The 21,293-nt window shown below is 36.3% G+C and overlaps 2 protein-coding genes across 3 annotated transcripts; one reads left to right on the forward strand and one right to left on the reverse strand.

Moving 5' to 3' along the window:
- Positions 1 to 237: 237 nt before the first annotated feature.
- LOC137396370 (deubiquitinase DESI2-like) lies at positions 238 to 9,009 on the reverse strand. Of its 2 annotated transcripts, none has more exons than XM_068082617.1 (5): positions 8,882 to 9,009; positions 8,299 to 8,392; positions 8,147 to 8,219; positions 4,857 to 5,092; positions 238 to 832 (listed from the first exon to the last, which is right to left on the reverse strand). In XM_068082617.1, the coding sequence occupies exons 2-5, from the start codon at positions 8,332 to 8,334 to the stop codon at positions 683 to 685; spliced, it is 495 nt and encodes a 164-aa protein (XP_067938718.1). In that variant the 5' UTR covers positions 8,335 to 8,392; positions 8,882 to 9,009; the 3' UTR covers positions 238 to 682. The 2 variants fall into 2 exon arrangements, with proteins under 2 accessions (XP_067938718.1, XP_067938719.1); XM_068082618.1 differs by having other exon boundaries at positions 8,299 to 8,395; positions 8,882 to 9,004.
- A 319-nt stretch (positions 9,010 to 9,328) lies between these two features.
- Positions 9,329 to 21,152, forward strand: LOC137396288 (ADP-ribosylation factor-like protein 2). Its single transcript, XM_068082483.1, has 5 exons — positions 9,329 to 9,469; positions 13,764 to 13,874; positions 18,117 to 18,279; positions 19,386 to 19,466; positions 20,455 to 21,152. Exons 1-5 carry the CDS (start codon positions 9,405 to 9,407, stop codon positions 20,587 to 20,589), a joined length of 555 nt encoding a protein of 184 aa, XP_067938584.1. The 5' UTR covers positions 9,329 to 9,404; the 3' UTR covers positions 20,590 to 21,152.
- Positions 21,153 to 21,293: the final 141 nt, after the last annotated feature.

Below are 21,293 nucleotides of genomic sequence, written 5' to 3' on the forward strand. Positions count from 1 at the left end.
GATGAAAAACAATACACTGAATCATACATCAACATGCCATTCTTATTTGGTTTTTGAGAGTGACGCCGTCATCAGAAATGTGAAAAGGTGGTTGAGAGAAATGGATTGAGATGAGAGAAACATATTTTGTGATGAAAATGATAGCGCAATAGAACTGTAAAAAAATTAAAGAAAAAGGGTTGTACGAGAAGGGAAACAAGAAGCAGACAACATGTAGCCTGCCAATATAATCATACCTTTTCAAATGCATTTAACAGGGCGCTATGCATTTATTGATAACACCAAAACCATATGAATGAATAATTATTCAAGAGTAGCTTTTCAACTAAAATATTTTCTTGACAATCATAGCCAGCCAACGAATTATTATAATAGAATACATGATCAATATGTAAAAAGGTAAAAGGCCATTTAAATGAATGATACAGACTCAGAGGGCCATTCAACTGAATATTGTCAACTGAAGTTTAGATTTTTGGTGTAAAATGTACCGAGCTGAAAAACGCTAGATGCAAGACTCTGATCAGCTAAATGTGCAGATACTAGGTAGGTGCTACTTGCGGTGGTAAATAGCTTTAAATGTACAAAGACATTATATTGAGAGACGTAGGCAGTAGCCTTCATGAGAGAGATAGATGTATAAAAGTGACTTCCGCTTAACGCAGTTACAAGGGAAGAGATTTCAAGTGCCGTGCCCGGACTGAGGAAGTGTCTCCTGCAGCACGACTGGAGTCAACCACTCCTTGGGCAAAGCTCTCTCAACAAATGGTAATGTGTCGCCTATAGACGCCAGTCTATTTACCCACTTTGGGAGTTGTTTTCCTGTGAGAATCTAAAAATAAACATGAACCATCATAAAATCATGTTAAGGGAAGTGTGACAAGGGTTCAAACATTCCCGAATAACTTATACAATGAAAGGCATTAGCATAAGCATTAGCCTGGGCAGTAGCAGACTTAGGATACAGATATGGAGCCGGCTGTACGCTTTGCTAACCAAAAGAGATTTTAACCTATGGGCAATGCATTGTTTTATGATCTTCAATCTAATAAGCGTTGTAACAACTCCAAATACCCAGTTAGCTGGGGTTTGTTTCTACCCAACCTGCTAAACAGGCAAGCAATGTTAAAGAACTCAAGAGAAGAGCTTAGGAATGTTAAAGGTTGACTTGCAACAAAATTCACATTACAGTTATTTGGTATCAAAAGATTCACCATGTTTTACTCTGCTGTGTTGTAGGTGCAAAATATGTGGAAATGTGATTACAAGCTCTTAAAAGCTCAAAAATGAACAGTTAATCGCAGCCATCATGAAACTGCCGTAGATTAGAGTTCCTTTCCAAAACGGCTCAATTGGGATGTAATTGAACAAAATGGCTTCTGTTTGCACTTTCATAAAACCTCAATCAACGAAATATTTTTACAAATATACTTCACGCATTCAATAAAACCATATCTATTGTTCTTACGCGTCTATTTCATCACCATTGTAATGTTGTCATTTTGAGCACGGATATCTCAAAACCCACTGTAAAAGTTTGTTTACTTTTTTAACCTTTGCTCGAAGAAATGCATATCATCCTCTGATAAACATGACGAGCTTGTTGGTCACCTGTGATGGTCGAAAAATGCTGCAGATATTATTCGCGCTGTTTGTCAAGAAGTATGGGTCACATGATCAGATTACGGCTAGACGTTTAGACCAAGCCGAAACAAAACTGTAAAGTAGCAAGCATCTATTTTTGATACGGGCTTTTCAGTAAAACCCTGAAGTGTTTATCATAAACTAGCGTTACGAGAAGTTATATATCGAACCTTTTATTGGCCTTTCAATTCACGTGAGAACATCACGTGTCAAAACAATAACCAAATGGATTGACTATGTCAGAGAAATAAACTGCTTCCGATCTACGGCGGTTTTGTAATGACTGCGATTAACTGTTCGTTTTGAGCTTTTAAGAGCTTGTAATCCCATTTCCACATATTTGGCACCTACAACACAGCAGACTATGACATGGTGAATCTTTTGAAAACAAATAACTGTAAGGTGAATTTTGTTGCAAGTCAACCTTTAAAGAACTTTTAGTAGTAATAATACAGTTAAACCTCGACGTACAAAGTTAATCCCTTCTGACATTTGTTCGTATGTCAAAACCGCCATAAGTCAGAGCAAATACACTTGTCAGAATAGGCCTACAATATTATGCATTTAATTATAGTGGAGGTCGTCAGTGCAGTAACCGCTTAACCGCGTAAAGTGAGTGACTTCTGTATGCAGCATCGCTTATCAAAATTGAGTGAGAGCTACTGCTCAGTTGACTGCTGAAACTCACATGTGATGGTCAGGTGACCTTGTAAACTGGATAGACTTTAAATTGTTATACAAGTGAGACAGTCAGCCACAGTCTATATACTATATAGGCTAGTTGTACATCTCTATCCTTATATAGGCTAGTCGTACAGCTCTATCCTCATATATGCTAGTCGTACAACTCTATTCTTATATAGGCTAGTCGTACAGCTCTATCCTTATATAGGCTAGTTGTACAGCTCTATCCTTATATAGGCCAGTCGTACAACCCTATTCTTATATAGGCTAGTCGTACAGCTCTATCCTTATATATGCTAGTCATACAGCTCTATCCTTATATAGGCTAGTTGTACAACTCTATCCTTATATAGGCCAGTCGTACAGCTCTATCCTTATATAGGCTAGTTGTACAGCTCTATCCTTATATAGGCTAGTCATACAGCTCTATCCTTATATAGGCTAGTTGTACAGCTCTATCCTTAGATAACCAATATATTTGACCAAATAACCAAAATGTCATTTTTGAGGATATGAGCGATGTCCTCAACACCGCGGGACCTCAAGATCCCGAGACCTCAAGTCCCCAGGACCCCTTTCCATTAATGCAAAATAACTTGCTCAAGTTGGTCTTAGATATGAATCTATATATATGAATCTAAGTGTTTGTTTGTTGGTCTGTCATCCGTATGTCTAGTTATAGGGATGAAGTTATAGGAACAAAAAATAAATTAGCACTGAAATTGATCTCTGGCATACTAGTTTTGCAGACATGCACACTAACCAATAAACCACGTAGTCACCTTGCCATACTATGGAACAACTAGAAGATCCTAGTCTGCGAGAGAACATGCCGCGTAACAATTATAAGTATAATTATTCAAGGCCATGGCAAACTGGCTGCACGATTTGGTGGTAGAGGGCTTGGTCTCACATTCATGCATCAGTCGAATGTATGGGTTGGATTCCTGTGAGGTGCAACCCTTTTTTCTTAACACACAGACACCCCTCTTATTATAGTAAGGATTTAGACTAGCTTATGTTACTCAAATTCAACGGGTAACGAAACTTAAGCCAACAGCAACTACATTACCTGCCACTGTTTATAAGCTGTTATAAATCTTGAGTGAATGTGTAGCATAACAACCAGGAAATGTTTTTCAACAATTTGTTTTGGCTCTGCCTTTCAAATATTTAAATTATGCATCAAAATTGTCAGACACAGAAATAAACAAACATCTTCATTTAAAAGTCACAATGGTAAATGTCGTACATTTGCACAGAAAAGTGCAGAAACTTTTTATAACCCGTGTTGCACGAAAATTAATCTAGTTTTAGAATAAAGTGTTTTGACTAATAGAATGCAAGCTACAACCTTATTGGATATAGTGAGCTAACCTATAGATACTTTGTTATGTAATAGTTTGAGTCATATCTAATCGGACCAACTCCAACTTTTAATACTAACTAGTACCCTGGTATTCTAAGGGCGCTGTAGGATACAGCCACACGTGCGGATTTTTTCGTTGGTTTTGACCGAAATGAACGAAAAACTCAGAATTATTCGACCGAAATTTACAGAATTGTCAGAGCTGTGCATGCACACCGAAATCGTCGATGAAACGCTTTTAATTGGTTGAACAAATTATTAGCCAACGTGATTTTAGCAGCTTTCGTGATTGGTATAGTCCAAGACAGACGACATTATGACACACAATAAAAGTACCAGTGCAATTTAACATAGTACATATGATGCAATTTTTGGTAATATTGTTGGTTCTTAATTGTTCGGACAGCATGGCTACGAATTGTTTCTTTTTTAATAATAACAATTTCTTTTTATTAGCAAAAGTTCCATTGTAGAAAGATTGTGATTTTTAGCGCAATCAAGTTAGTTGCATCGTATTTACTATGGCAGATCGCGTTAGTATTTTTCTTGCGTGTCCTGTGTGCCTCGAACTATATAAATTGCGAAAGCTGCTAGAATCATGCTCACTAATATTTTGTTTAGCCAATTGAAGGCGTTTCAACCACAATTTCGGTATGCATGCACAGCTCTGACAATTCGGTGAATTTCGATCAAATAATTCTGTGTTTTCCGTTATTTCGGTCGAAACCAACGAAAAATCAGCACATGTGGCCGTACCTTAAGAGTTTATCAGGCGCAACATCTATATGTACAAGTATTCCACAATGGTGGGAATGCTCGATTGACGCGGTCTTTAGAGTGTTGGTCGAGCAAGCGAATGTCATGAGTTTGAATTGAGTATGATGTCATCTTTTTTCATCATGACTTTGAACGGACAGATACATCTTGTGTTATAGTAAAATGAATTGATGAGTTCTTTGAAAAAAGATCCCTAATAAATAAAACTCAAATGGTAACAATTTATGTTGCTGTAAGAAAATGCAGCAAGCAGTGCTGCTGCTACCCGCACTGAAATGAAACAGCAGAGTTTGTTGCTGAGATCAACCTTGCATTTTCAGCTTGCTTAGCTTCCAGCCATGCAGTGAAGGTTTGATGCAGTTTTTCGTGCCAAACAACTTACATCGACAAAAGCTGTCGTGAAGTGGTTGCAGTTCTTTTTAAGAAGGTGATACTGGTCGCCTCGATACTGGTGACCGAGCTGCTGGACGATGCTGTCGACCTCTGGAGCGGTCATGTCTGTGCAGCCGAGCTGAATGGATTCTTTGAACTTGAAGTTTGGTCCAAGCTCCTCCGTGTCCTTCGGGGTGATCTCAAATATTCCACTGAATGGAAACTGGTGGCCTCCGTATGCATATTCTACAAATGTAGAAAAGCGAGATGGTGAAGAGGAATAATTTGTTTCTTGCAAATACGAACAAGGCACAATCTTTTGGTGGTTTTGTATAACATCACCATCCTCAAAGTCTTAAAATACATGGTGATGCAAAAACAAACTTCAGGCGACACTAGATGGGATAATAGAAAGAAAAAATTAATTAAATGTTTCTGAACTAAATAGCCTCATAGAATACTTTACCATCAAAGCCTCGAGCTCTGACAGTAGGGAACCTTTGGCTATGAATATCATACAGTGTTATTGCGGTTATTTTTTCCTCGCGTAAGTGGATAGCGCAAAAAACACATTCATTACCAATCGGTAAATTATCGATGAAATTGTCCTCATTTTTTAAGTAAATAAACCCAAGAGTAGTGGCGTCTAGCCATGAAAAGTGATACTATATCATAAAAACTTTAACCTTAATTGAGTTACCTTTAAAAAAAAACCTCAAGCGTCACAAAATCTTTACGAAAAAAGCCATTTAATTTCAATTACACTCTAAGAGTATTTTGACAAACGCGAACAGTCCAAATATCCAGAAAGAAAAACAACCATGAGAGCTGTCCGGAGCATGAGTCACCTAAACCACTGATAATTGGCTACGTTTCAACATCTAAACACACAATCCCAAAAAAAAGTTGAAAACTGCTCCTAAGAAAATTGAAGACTGCTCCTATGCATGCTGAAGATTAAATACATTCGATGGCTCCCATTCCAAAATAGATAAGCGTTTATTAGAACAACTTTATCACACAATATCCAAATAAAGCTGTCCGTCCTTGGCCTCCCAACTGAACTAAAACCATTACTTCAGTCTGCATGCAAAGCATGAATGACAGGGTCGCGCGTGCAAGCCTATCAAGCCTATCCTATCAAGCCTATCGCTTGCATTAGCAAAGGAAGTAATCACTTACATGGCAAATGTACTGGCAAAGAGATTGGCTGTAAGCTAATAGCTAAGCGTATACATGACTTTAGACAGTCAACCGTAGAAATAGAAGAGAATGTCGACCGAAATGATTATAAATGTGAATAAACTTTAGGTTTATGTATAAAACTCGCTTCTGTAAAGGAATGTAAAAATACTTATAATCCTATCTATGTGACGCTTCTTTTCACGAGTGTCAACGTTTACAATAAAAATCATGTAGGCCTAAACGTTAGTTTCAAATCTTTTTAAAATTAAAGTTAGTTGAATGATGATAGAGAAATATGAATCGTTGAAAGAGAGACTTCTTTCCCTTGCATAATTATAAATGTCATTTATGTTATACTCTGTGAGATGACCAATGATTAAAGGTGTGTTCTACGGGTGTAGTGAAACGCGTGATGAATTGCGTGACGCTGCGTGATGGCTAAAATCATGCACGATTGTCATAAAATTGCTCCCAATGGCTTACCAGATGCATTTAAAGTAATATCTCAACAAACCAGTGATTTTCTTTTCAAGCTAATGCAGGTTGAAGGTTTTTCAAGAATGTTTGAATATAACTCTTGACAATTTTTAATATATTTTAAAGTGTTATTAGCAAGTTTTAATACATTTTGGACCAATTTTGACCTTAACATATTTTTCTAGTTTTTTTGAGATTTTTCTCAAACGAGAAAAATGTGTGAAGGTCAAAATTGGTCCAAAATGAATTAAAACTAGCAAAAATTGTCGGGAGTCATATTCACACATGCTTGAAAAAAAACTGCGACCCGTATTAGCTTAAAAATAACTTAAACTTGGAAAGAAAATTACTCGTTTGTTATGATATTACTTAAAGGTTTACTTGCAACAAAATTCACATTACAGTAACTGTTGTTTGATATCAAAAGGTTCACCATGTCTTACTCTGCTGTGTTGTAAGTGCACAATATGTGGAAATGTGATAACAAGCTCTTAAAAGCTCAAAAACGAACAGTTAATCGAAGCCATCACGAAAACGCCGTAGTGTGGAATCACTTTATTTCGATGACGTTCTCAAACATTTTGGTAATTGTTTTGACACGTGATGCTATCACGTAAAATTAAAGGCCAATAAAAGGCTCGATATAAAACACCTTGTAGATCTAGTTTATGACAGACACTTTGTGTTCTACCGGAGAGCCCCTATCATTTATAGATGCTCGCTACTTTACAGTTTCGTTTCAGCCAGGTCTAATCATCTAGTCGTAATCTGATCATGTGACCCATACTTCCTGCCAAATGGCACGAACAATTTCTGCGGGATATTTCAACTATCACGTTGACCAACAGGCTCCTCATGTTTGTTAAAGGATAATATGCACTCCTTCGAGCTAAAGTTAAAAAATTAAACAAAATTTTGCGGTAGGTTTTGAGATATCAGTGCTCAAAGTGACAGCATTACAACGATGATAAAACAGACGCGACAGGACAATAAACATGGTTTTATTGAATGCGTGAAGCATATTTGTAAAAATATTTCGACAAATGAGGTTGCCTAAAAGTGAAAATAGAAGCCATCGTGTTCATCTATGTCCCATTTGAGCCGTTTTGGAAAGGGTTTCCAATCTACGGCATTTTCGTGATGGCTGCGATTAACTGTTCGTTTTTAAGCTTTTAAGAGCTTGTAATCACATTTCCACATATTTTGCACCTACAACACAGCAGAGTAAAACATGGTGAATCTTTTGGTACCAAATAACTGTAAGATAAATTTTGTTGCAAGTCAACCTTTACAATGCATCTGGTAAGCCTCGGGAGCAATTTTATGACAATCTGGTACGATTTTAGCCATCACACAGCGTCACACAATTTTTTACCGTCATGCGTTTTACTAAACCCGTGTGTTCTAGCCTTTCGATAATGCTAATGAATTAAAAAACATACCACGATACAAAACAAGCAAAAGGTACACATGCACCACACGCACAAACAACCTGAAAACATGGCAGCTTGCCAGAAACTTTGCCACCAAACTAATATTTATGCCCAAATAAGGGTAACATGATAACTCATACATGCGGAAAACAAGCGCATCTAGGCAAAATGACTACTAAACACACACACACTTTACGGGTTTTACCTTTGTTGTGTAGTTCAACTCCGGTGTGATAAACTCCAATGCCAAGATTTGATGTCCATTCATTAGTCCAGTACTGTAAATTGAAGCCAAGTGAGACAAACTCAATGTGAATTTACAACGGCAAACACAAAAAGGAAATTATTATAACTTACCATGTCATAGACATGAACTGTGACCGGTGTTGTCATAGCCCCTATGTATTTCTTGCTAGCCGTGGAGCCTCTGTTAGCACTGTTAGGAAAGGTTCTGCTAAACAAAAAATGTAAGTATAAGTCATCAATTTTACGCAATACTAAAATTTAGGGAAACAAGATGTTTTTTAAGTTGCTCACTAGCTTTAGTTAGCATCATTTGTCTCACAAAATGATTCACATATTTCTTCGATACCATCTATCAGTACAAAAGTTATTTTGGTTTCAAAATTACGTTAAACTTTCAATTTTTAAAACTTCAAATTTGACTTTCTAACTGACCTACATGCTAATAATGAGTAAGTAAACCACACAATACAAATATCGTAACTCCAGATAAACCTAACAATGATCAATTACTAATTGCTCAGTCAAACCTCAAACAAGAAAAACAGCGAAGCAATTGCACCTCTTTAAGCAATTCTACATAAATCAAGAGTGAAGTTAAGTAGCCACCAAAAGTACTTTTCTAACAAGAGTTTTCCAGTTAATAGAAACTAAACCAATATCATAATGATTAACGTATTAAAATTAAATACTTCACTTTAATTAGCGCAGCAATCAATGATTGGATCAATAATAAAAAGTGATCACTTCTAAACGAGCATTTCATATAACTAGTTCAAGAGTGTAAACGTTTATTTTTAATTTAGTACGACTCAGAAGACTGAACTGACTTTGCCTGTTTGACCTCAAAGAAACACATGTCTATGTTTTCTAAGTCTAGTGCGAATAGTTACCCTACGACGCTGATGATTGTCAACAACTTTACAGGGATCATGTTAGTTGGAGTAAACCGAGTAGCGAAATATTTTGCTGGAGTTGTCATCTGCCTAAAAGTTTAGCATCCAGTTTATTTATTGATACATAATGTAGATGGCAAATTAACAAAGAAGACAACTCTTGCATAAGGAAACTCGGCAAATGTCGTTCGATCTTTGTACAGAATTCGCTACGGGCATATCCGATAATTGTAGATCGAATACTGGCTATTACTTGCGCTAAATCCAATTATACATTTTCTTCACACAAAATACCTACATCTAGTCGTTAAAACAAAGATAAAAATGGGTTTGTTAACAATTTTGAAGAAGATGAAACAAAAAGAAAAAGAGATGCGGCTTCTCATGCTGTATGTGTAATATTAAGCCTTGAGAACGTTTATTATTCACTTATCTCAATTTATTATTTATTAGGTGTTACTTTTTATCTTTGCACTTGTTGATGGAAGCTACTTTCCATCTTCCGCTTTTTTATGGAAGATAGCTTCCATCAGCTAAATAGCTAGATGACCATGGCATTCTTACTGATCGCCAACATTGATTCAGAGCTAAACACAACTGCACTTCTCAACTCTTGTCAACTGTGAATGACTTTGTTGAAAATTTTGACTCAAAGATTCCAACAGATGCTTTTATACTGGACTTCTCCAAAGCATTTGATGTGGTTAGCCACAATAAACTAATTTTCAAAATGAAAATGTTTGGACTGCACTCATCTATAATTGATTGGATTCGTAGTTGGCCTACTGGTCGTAGTTTTCAGGTATCAGTCAACGACGGGCTTTCCTCACCTCATCCTGTTACGTCTGGAGTGCCTCAAGGTTCAGTCTTGGGGCCCCTACTTTTTCTTATATTTATTAATGATTTGCCTAACTCAATATCCAAGGATAGTTAGCTTAGTTTATTTGCTGATGATGCACTACTGTACAGAAAAATACGAAACAACAGTGATAGTCTTGCTCTTCATTCTAATCTAAACAATCTTGTCTCATGGGCAAATGAGTTTCAATCCTAGTAAATGCAGATCTCCAATGAATCTACATTAGCTTGCAAATACTGTATAAATCAAATTTGTCTCGAATCTGTTCGAAGTTTTACATACTTGGGCGTTGTGATCAGCTCAAACCTTGCACCAGACCTTCACATTAACCATATTTGTGCTAAAGCCAATAGCACACTCCACATGCTCATGCGATCCTTGAAATCAGCTGCTACTAAAACAAAATCTGTTGCCTATTTTACTATTTGTCATCCCATTGTTGAATACAGCTCAGTAGTGTGGTCGCCATACATTCAAAAGCATATAAAACAACTTGAAATGATAAACCGTAAAGCATATTATTGGGTCTTCCGCAAAAGAAAATATGATAAAATCGCTGATCAAATGGATATGGGTGACTGGCCTTCTCTTGAATGGCGTCGCAGACTTAATGACATAACAGTAAGGGAAAAAATTCTAAGTAAATCTGTTTCAGTGGATACTGAATTTTATGTGCAGCATTGTGAGGCATACCCGTCTACTCGTGTAGGTGGAATTAAATCTCACATAAATACAGAGACTAAGAGAAACTTTTTCTTTCATCGAACTGCACGCTTATAGCATATTGTCTTGTTTTACAGCCTTTAACCACTTGTATAATAGTCACTAACACCATTTGGCAATCTAAAGTTTTGAAAAAACTATTGACCCTAATCTCTAGTTCTATAGGATATCACAATAAGGTTTCTGCACAGCAGCAGATGTGATTAGTGAGAAGAAGCTTCCATCCAAAAGCGGTTTCTTGGTTCGAAGCGTAATTGTTTGGAATTATTATTTTTTACTCTTTAGAAGTGTTTGTTGTCATGGATCGATATGTTTTAAAGATTGTGATTGTTGAGTTTTGAACACAGAAAATTAAACTTTGTACATCTACCGTAATTGGATTATCAGCTTAGTCGATATATAATGGCAATTCATCAAGTTTGTATTATGTAAGCTTTTAATGGAGCACTTGATCGGCTTATTTTGTGAGTAGATCGACTATTATGCAAACTTCTTGCTCAAAATGTTAAAGTTATATACATTTAAATAACCCGAATTATTTGTCGAATGTTGCATTGCAAGCTTTTTTTACTTGCTCCGGTGACTGTTATGATACGAACTGTTACAACTGCTGATGCTAAATTTTAATGCTTTAAAAAATTGGCTTTTAAGAATTTGAAGCCATAGGATAGTTTTTCTTTTGTGGAGACATAATTGTGACTGCCATCATAAAGCAAGAATAAGCCTGCCATTGCTTGTAAATACTGTTGTCTTTAAGCCGTATATTACATTAATCTATCAAAGTCATTAGATTTACCTCGATTCAGTGTCGGATTGTTTTTTTTTGTGTAAAATTTGCCACTGCAAATGAAAGGTTTCAAAGATTTAGCTTCAAACATGATGTAAAAAATAGCTCTAGAGTGTGTAAAAACTCCATATTGTTTGCGCACGCTAGATCCAAATGCACTTGAAATGGTATTTTAAGCATTTTAAGAACAATGAATACAGTTCTACTCAAGTGGTTTCATGGCAAACTTGAAATAATAATATTCTTCAGCAGTTCAAACGCAAGTATCAAATGCTTGTAAGACTAAGCTGATGTCCAACTATTATCTATGTCTATGCTAAATAGGCTAAACCTTTACAGAGTGTGTTAGTTAATCAATGTATTTAAAACATGCTTTTAGATTTTATTTAAGCAATCACTTGAATAATCTAGCTGCAAAATACAATAAAACAATTACTTGAAGAAAAGTTGTATTGCAATGTGATTCCAGGACCATTACCAACCCATGGAACTAAGATTACGCACAGTGATTTTATGTAGTGTAAATTAATTCATCCTCTTCTTCATCTAGTTTGATTTGTTAGTACCCTGGCAGTTTAGTGAGCTGTGAGTGATCGTCAGGTATAATGCCTACATAAATACGTATAACTTGTCTTAAAATATCAGGGAAGGATCTGTTGCCGCAGTTGTTAGGGTGTTGGTCTACCATGCTGGAATTCAGAAGTTTGAATTCAGTATGATGCAGGTTTTTTCCCAATCTCCAATCAATGATACTTCAGATAGACATGGCTCTTATTATAGTAACTAGAAATTCCCCTGTCATACAGCCCTCAACCAAAGTGAAATCGGAAAAAAGAAAGGGTACTGATGGTTGAGAAATGCAATATTAGCAGTCAAATGGCACTGCAGTGCAATAGAATAACTGCAATGGTAGCTGCAATGTTAGCTGTAATGCACTGGGTGTTATTATGTACAACAAACAGCAATAATGATAGGAAAAGATTATATGTTTATATCTCTCCCCTGCAATAGGAGAAATGCAATATTAGAAGTAAAATGGCAAGCTGCTGTGTAATATACACAGTTTGAAAGTTGGTTGTGTTGAATGTAAAATGGTTTTGATAGCGATCTGTAACAGAAAACGAGCATCAGCATTCCCGCGTCTGGAAGTTTTCTGCAAACTGGAGCAAAATAAAAAAATGTTCTCGTCATAAAGGGGCATTGTAGTTGGGCCCTAGCTTGTACATACGATGTAAAGAATTTTGGCTAACGTTCTAAATACTTTAATAAATCCTTCGGTAATTGGACAAAAAAAAACCAGGCCTATAAACTGTGTACCACAATTTCGTACCTGTAAATCGGTCTACGCCTCAAACGGTCTACGTTTATTACAGAAACCTTCGGATAAATAAATTCAAATGATTATTCTTATAATTAAATCTTATAATGATTTTATAACATCGAATAATTTCATAATTAAATATTTTTGCAAAATATTAAAAATAGAAAGATATTAGAAACCTTCAGCAATTGGACAATGCCATAGACTGGTGAAATGTGCATGTTTTTCTCGTGAAATGCGCACGATTTAATGGTTCTACTCTCGGGTCGCACGTCTTTATCGACGTTTCGTTGGCCGGTCTTAATTTTGAATAAAATAGGCTTATCAGGTTTTAATAGCGATTTTAGGCCAAATTAATCTGTTTAGTTATGTTTTATCCGATCAGATGGGTAAGGTTTAGGATATTGTCTACAAACTTCAAAGACTTGGTAACATCTTTAAATAGGTTTATATATGTTTTGTATCGTTATTATACTTGCACGACTTCATTGAAAAATAGTTAAATTTGTTGATGAGATTTAACCAAACAATCGCTTCGCTTGTGTTTGGTCGTGGGAATATTTGAACAGAGTGATTGAGAGGCAGCTCAAGTTGTCAAACAATAGAACTTCAAATGAGTAAAAATGGTCCTATCACTGACCAGCATTAGAATCTAAATGGTTGTAAAAGATAACAGAGGCATTGAATGATCAGTAATATTCTATACTTTCTTTTCAATTTTTTTAAATGGACTTCATAACCGGTCACATTGATGTGTCTCTTTGATTCACTTCAAACATGGTGTGCTTCCTCGCTTAATAGGGTGATTTATAGTTTAGCTTGTTTTATAAAAGTTGAGCGATCAACGCAAAAAATGTGGAAAAATCATTGACTTCAGGAAGCATTTTCATACTCGAATTTAGGTCAAAATATTTTCTTAATTTGTTTGCAAGTTCACTAGAATTAACTTCCGGACTGTTCTATGATTTTTAATATGGCCTTTGCTCTTTACAGAGGTTTGGACAATGCTGGAAAGACAACAATATTGAAGAGATTTAATGGGGAAGACATAGACACCATTTCTCCTACACTAGGATTCAATATTAAAACACTGGACCATAACGGGTGGGTGGATGAAGGGTAAACTGTCTGACTGCATTAGGTAGAGGCGTTTGATTAACAGGACGTATGATCATAGTTGTTACAAAATTCCTTGTCCTTGGCTGTTAGTAAATCCATAATGGGCGCGAAGTTATGGGTAGGCATGGGAGTATTTCTACCATTTGTATCTCCTTTATATTCTATATACAATGTATATACATTTCTCAAAGTATGTATGTAATAAATAATCCGTACCAAAGAGGATTTGATCTCGGAGCCTACCGATCACGAGTCCGATGCCGCACACTTACAGCCAACAATATTGAGTAGCTACATAGCCTATATAAGTCATTATACTATATGAGAGCAAATACCCAACGGCAATCACCGCAATCCCGTACAGTCATACTTCAACTTACGAGCTTAATGCGTTCCGAGACTGAGCTCGTATGTCAATTTACTCGCATGTTGGTGCAATTCATTTATATATAGAACAATTAAATATATATTGATTGGTTTCCATACTCTAAAAAAGCAAATAAAACACTCAAAACAAGATATTATAACAGAAAGAACATGTTGGTTATTGTCCTTACGTAGTACATGCTTTCAAAAAGCAACAAATAAAAAACAATGCAAGGAAATGTGATTAATTAAAATGTAAAATTAAATACATACAATAGCAGTTAACGCTCGCATTTGCCAGGGAGGGAGATATAAGTTATCCTTCGTTACAACAGGTGACTTTGGTAAATTTGGATTTTATCAAAGTGTTAAAAGACAAACTTACAAGCAAACCAAAAAGCAAACTCTCATTTTCAACTAAACGTAATTAAAGTTTCTTCGGCGTTCATAGTTTGAAATTTCTCGCTGGTTAGCGAGAAATTTTTCCTTTTTTTTCGCTTTCACGACTAGCCGGCCGTTTTAAGATAAACCTATCTAAGGACGTTTGCCTTTGTCGCCCTTGCAACATGTTGCGATTAGGACGAACACAGGTGTCGCCACAAATGGTTAACGCACGACCACTAGCCAACTTGTCCGAATGTCTATTTAACAGTTTGGATAGATAGCGCCGGCCTTTTCACATAGCATCGTTTCAGTTACGCTGTCACCGGCCAATTGTTTGTCCAATGCCATCAGCAGCCGTGAAGATCGCTGCACCGTTTAGAAACTATGGTTAGTCCTTTTGCGAACTAAATGCCCTGAATATAATCCTTCTGTTTGATAATTATGAATGTATTTCTGTCATATTGCCGAGCTAGCTAAATCACGCATACAAATTTCGCATATTTTTCAATATTTTTCCGTTTTATATCGACTGTTATCATTTGCTTTTTCTTTGTAATATCTTTCATTTTACTGGCAAACTTTCGGTCTACGCACAGTACTTTTAATTCACATAATTCTGCACAGAAAATCGTGCACAAAACACGGTACAACAGTATAACCCCTGAGCAGTTGAAAAATACATAGTGATGCTGTTCTCATAAAACACCTCCGGCATACTTGGCAACTGACTCAAGTGCTCGTATCTCAAACATGGCTCGTATGTTAGTGCTAAAACTTGCTTGAAAGCTGGCTCGTATCTCAAGTTTCTCGTACGTTGGAGCACTCGTAAGTTGAAGTATTACTGTACTTAGTACTACTAAGTAGGGTGATTGCGTAAGTGATTGTCATTAGTTGGCTTACTGGAATTTTCAATTGGCCATGCGCCAGAGCTTTTATCATCATAAAAATCATTTCCTCATGATATGTGGTTAAACACCTTTACAGTGGTTTTATTTCTGGCTTAATCCATTTCAACAGCACAAAACACTTTTTTCATAATATGAAGTTTGAAAGTTACAGTTGTTTGACAAAGTTTTAAAACCTTTACAGTTGTTTTTATTTTTCTCTTAATTTATTTCAACTACACAAAACACTTCTCTCATGATATGTAGTTTGAAAGTTAGAATGGGAAATGTTGTTATATGTTAAACTGTTAGACTTTTTTACTACCCGGGCAACGCCGGGTAGCGCAGCTAGTATTCATATATATGTATGTATAAGTCTCTGTGTATATATATGCATACTAGGTGAATGCCTGGCGTTGCCCTGGTGATAAAAAAGTCTTTGCACAGAAAATTTATTTTCTTTGAACGTATAGCAACAGTTACCATTCCAACTTTTAAACTTTCTATCATGAAAAAAGTGTTTTGTTTCACACAAATAAATTAAGAGAAAAAATAAAATGGCTGTAAAGGTTGTCAAACTTTTTCAAACAACTGTAACTTTTAAACTTCATGTTATGAAAAAAGTGTTTTGTGCTGTTGAAATGGATTAAACCAAAAATAAAACCACTGTAAAGGTGTTTAAATGTGAAATGATTAGCAAGTAATGGCTAAATAAAGTTTGTTTGGCTACGATTACAATGAAAAATGATTTGGTAATGATACAATTAATACAAACTGGGAAAACAAAATAAAAATTATGAATTTGTAAAATTAATAATAAAAATTAATATATAGAAATGTGCACATACAGTACACACATATTAGTACACACATAATAACTTTAGTGTATTTGGTGGTTATGAACTGCAATAAAATGTAACATTACAATGTACTATGTGCAGTACGTACTGTAAGGAGTTCTTGCCTTCGAGACAGACGTAAAATATAAACATTGAATTTAACTTAAATGAATTTAGCCTACTAAACACATACTTGAAGCTAAGTTTTAGTATGTATTTCACTAAACTTCAACTTCGTCTGGCTAAAATTTTCATCACCTATCTGTTTTTGGTTTCGTTTTCACTATAACTTATAACAAATAATGCTGAACTGAGAGAGAGAGAGCGAGCATCATATTTCTTTTAGGGGTTGCGAGAGGAATTTCAGCGACTAGCATATCGGCATCTTCATTATTTTGATGTAATCAGCATACCAACTACCAAATTTTAATTTCGAAAGACTTCTATGTTGATATCACTGGCGGAATAAAAGTCAAAAAAGTTTCGTCCTCGTATGGCGAGAGTGAAAAAACATCGTGTTTCACATCACAAGGCAAAAAAATCGTATGACAGGGTCATCGTAACCCGAGGGCGCTCCATGTAATAAAAAGTGCACATTTAGCGTCTGTGATCGCGAAAAGGATATACAGTATATTGTAGGAGCGATGGGAATGATGAGAACGGATTAGCCTTTTGGTTAGGCTCGCTTGTTAGTAGACTTATGATTTCAATGTTGTGAGTTCAAATCTACAGTAGTACAAATGTGGTTTTTCGTTACTATGACTGGACAGACGAATGACAGACAAATTTTGAGATTTCTATATATACTAGTTGTGCCACTCGGTGTTGCCCGGTTATTAAGAATAAGCTTATAAACAATGAGGGTTATGTAGTTGCCTGCCACTTGCTATTAGCCTGGCACATTGCCAATGGATAATTTGAGTAAGCTTGCTAATAAGAGCTAACTACTTACTCTAAGATTGAGCACGCATAAAATTATGCTACCGCCCTCCATGACATTGCGCCATCATCACGTTGTGTCGTAACGCAGAGCGATAGTCTACTTGCACCCATATAACGACGTATATCGCCTAACAAATCCATCAAGCTTGTTTGGCTTAACTGGAATGGTGTTAGACTGGTGAATGGGAAGGTCTCAGATCAAATCTTCAGCAATACGAATTCGTTATTCCAAAATTTTAATAGCTATAGCCGGACATACACAGAGACAGATACACAAATACACAGAAACACCGACTAACTTTGAGAAATATATATATAAACTAGCTGTGCCTTCCGGCGCTGCCCAGGTATTAAAAGTCAGCTTATAAACAGTGAGAAGTGATGAGAGTTGCCTACCACTCGCTATTAGCCCGGTACATTGTCAATGGAAAATGGTATTAAAATTCAACCTATAAACAATGAGAAGTAATGAGAGTTGCTTGCCACTTGCTAATAGCCTGGCATATTGCCAAAGGAAAATTCCAGTAAGCTTGCTAATAAGCCTAGCCTTCTAATGCTCGTTGCGTCAGCGTTGTCCATCTACAGCTATTCTAATAATAGCTATAGCTGGATGTAATTGTGTTTGGGTGTTTGGATATAGATGTTTGTGTGTAATTACTTCACCAAATATATAGTCATAATTACTAAGAAAGGGTGACATTAGTTAACTCTTCCTTGAGTATTTGAATGAACTGATCTGAGCATTCTAGTTCATCCATGTATGCGTTTGTATAGCTTGTTAGACATCAGTATGTTTTAAATTCTGAATATAGGTATAAGTTGAATGTCTGGGATGTCGGTGGACAGAAATCTTTGAGATCCTATTGGAGAAACTATTTTGAGTCAACCGATGGACTCATTTGGGTGGTCGACAGCGCTGACAAAAGACGACTTGTGGACTGCAAGGCAGAACTCCATTCTCTTCTCGTGGAAGAGGTACTCAGGCAGTCTACGAAACAGTAATCTTTCATTTTTTACAGTTAATTGGAACAGGTGCACCCCCCCCCCCATTCCGCTAAAAGTAAAAATCCGCAAAATAGAAACTAATGGACTCATATCTAATAAAGTCACTTTATCATTAATTGTAAGTAAAAGTAATATTCTTTTTATCTCAAGTTCATTAGATTTGAGGTTCGAACGTGTTTAAACTGCTACCACAATAATACTTGCTGAGGGATCTCACTGCGTCAGAGTATGAGAGAGATTTACTTATTTTATGCATTTGAGCTTTTTCATTTTTAATTATTTTATTTAATTTTTAATAAAGATTTTTTGCCTTAAAAAGTACTGAAACCCAACGGTGAACTCCAACCTGAACTTTGAAGTAGCGAAGGATTACCGTGGCTATTTTTTCTCATCTCGTAATCTGTACAGAATTTAGCTATTTATCTGTTGACAGCTGTCCATCTATCTGTTGATGACTGTCCATCTATCTGTTGACAGCTGTCCATCTATCTGTTGACAGCTGTCCATCTATCTGTTGACAACTGTCCATCTATCTGTTGACAACTGTCCATCTATCTGTTGACAGCTGTTCATCTGTTTGTTGACAGCTGTCTATCTATCTGTTGACAACTGTCCATCTGTTTGTTCACAGCTGTCCATCTATCAGGTTTTTTTTCTAATTTATAGATGAATTACTGTGTCAATGGCACATTATTCAAAGCATTCTCGAGGAGATAACTTCAATTTTATGGTTACTTTTTAGCCTAAACAACCATTTCCTGCAAACCCCTTTTTAGGATGGTGTTGTTAGTTATTGTACCACTTTTTGACTTAATAAAGTTTTATCTATTCTGTATCAGCCGCTGGTTTATTTAATGGAAGTTGTTTTCACTGAATGGCTATATACTAGTTTGTTGCTGTCAGCAGATGTTAATTCATTAATTTGCTATCTATCTGCTGCTATCTTTTACGGTTTTCTTCCTGAAATGCATTCAAGTTTATGTCATTTGTGACAGTTACTATCATTATTGCATGTAAGGATATAGTAACATCTCACTTTTTTTCTCAATATAAGTAGATTTGGTTTATGCTTGTAGCGGTTAGCGGGAGCTACCCTTCTTGTCTTTTCGAACAAGCAGGACCTGCCTGGGGCTCTCTCCGCTGATGAGATTCGAGAGGTACAAGCATTTTCAATGTCTGGTTCATTGTCAAAGCTACTTAAAAATCTCCCACCATTTTATCATAACATTTAATTGATAACGATACAGTTTTTAGGCACAGCCTTCAGCCACTCCTGTATGTCTAAAGGTGATGTCTAAAGTCTCAACTTACGGTTAGTTTGTTGGTTAGTGAAGGCTGGTGCACACTATGTCTCGGTATGTCGACGTTAATCGCCCAATACATCGGTGATCGATTGGGTTAACATTGTTCACACTATCACAAACCCATCTGAATTTACACCGGCAAATAGTCTTCGACTAAAATGGGCGCTAAAACCATAATTACTAGTTCAGCAACGATCGTGAAGAGAAATAGAGATCAAGCCATCCGTGACAGCCAATCACCATCACCCAAGTGGGGCACATTGCACAGGTTGTTGTGGATGCTCGGCTGAATATCGGTTGAGTTTGACAGTCGCAATGTTTCAAGGTCACTATTTCGTTGTTTTTGCAGTGTCATCTGTTTATGGTGCACATACATGTAGTTGAGGAATAATTGCTGGGAGGTAAACTCTGACATACAACGATACGGTGTGAACCAGCCTTGAAGGATGCTGACTGCCACTACCATCTTATAAACTCACTACTTGTGTACATCTCACACCATGCAGTGTCACATGGTTTCCGTGTAGATTGTGTGCACGTTTGCCCATTATGTAGCTTGCAAGATCAATGGTTTCTTTCATTCATGCAGGAGCTTGTCTCGTGATTACCCCAAGCGGTTTAGATGTTTCATCATATTATAAAATCTGATAAATTTTATAATATGATGAAACAACATATTGTAAAATCATAATTATGCAATAAAACAAGCACCAAATAAACTGCCATATGTTGCGGCGACGCTGAAAAAGTTGATAGAAAGACAAATATTGGACTAGCTATAGTGTTACAGGTTATTATACAAAAGGTGTTCACATTACTAGTCATTTTGAATATATTGCAGCTCTTAGACCTCGACAGCATATCTACCCATCACTGGATGATTATTGGCTGCAGCGCTGTCACAGGAGAGAATCTCCTTCAGGGAATAGACTGGACAATCAGTGACATCTCTTCTAGATTATTCACAGCAGATTAAAGAAGTCTTCAATTTCTAATTACCTCTTCTATCTACATCACTTCAAGTCCCTCCATATCTTTCCCTAGTTTTTAAGTTGCGATGTAATGCATCTAAGCTTGTGCAACTGCATTCTGGGAGCTGCAGTGTTTGAGACTATTGGTAACTGGAACGTCACGCTTTCTGACATGTTTTTCATGACCTGACACAAACAGCAGGTGCTCGCCTCCCAACACCTGGTTTGCACACTTTTTTAACCTACCATGGTTAAGTGTTGTCTTTTGGCTTGACATAAGATATTTCATATACTATTTTGTTGCAATTGTTCCCACTCTTTACTTTGATTAAAATAGCCTGCTATCAGCTTGTTTCACAATACGTGATTGGCGAAATTGTGGTTAGTTAGCCAATATGCTTACAGCTTGCGGAGATGGATTATTTAATTATCCTTTTTACAATTCCTCTGACTCATTGCATTTTCTTGAAAATATAGTGAGTCAATTACAAAAAGTATATTAGTACAAAACTGGTTGATAATATTCTAGTAACTTTTTACCAATTTATCAATTTGTCATGGCAAAATAGATGACTATCAATGCCGGTAAAATCTTTATGCTCGCTCGGAACTGGCTCTGTCTAAGGGCCGCTTTCAAACTTGTTAGAACTTGTTAGAATTTCCAAGTTTCGAAGGTAAAACCACTCGACTCATTCGAAAAGTGAGTAGT

This window comes from Watersipora subatra, chromosome 5 (genome assembly GCF_963576615.1).
Source record: "Watersipora subatra chromosome 5, tzWatSuba1.1, whole genome shotgun sequence".
In the NCBI taxonomy this organism is placed as follows: Eukaryota; Metazoa; Bryozoa; class Gymnolaemata; order Cheilostomatida; family Watersiporidae; genus Watersipora; species Watersipora subatra.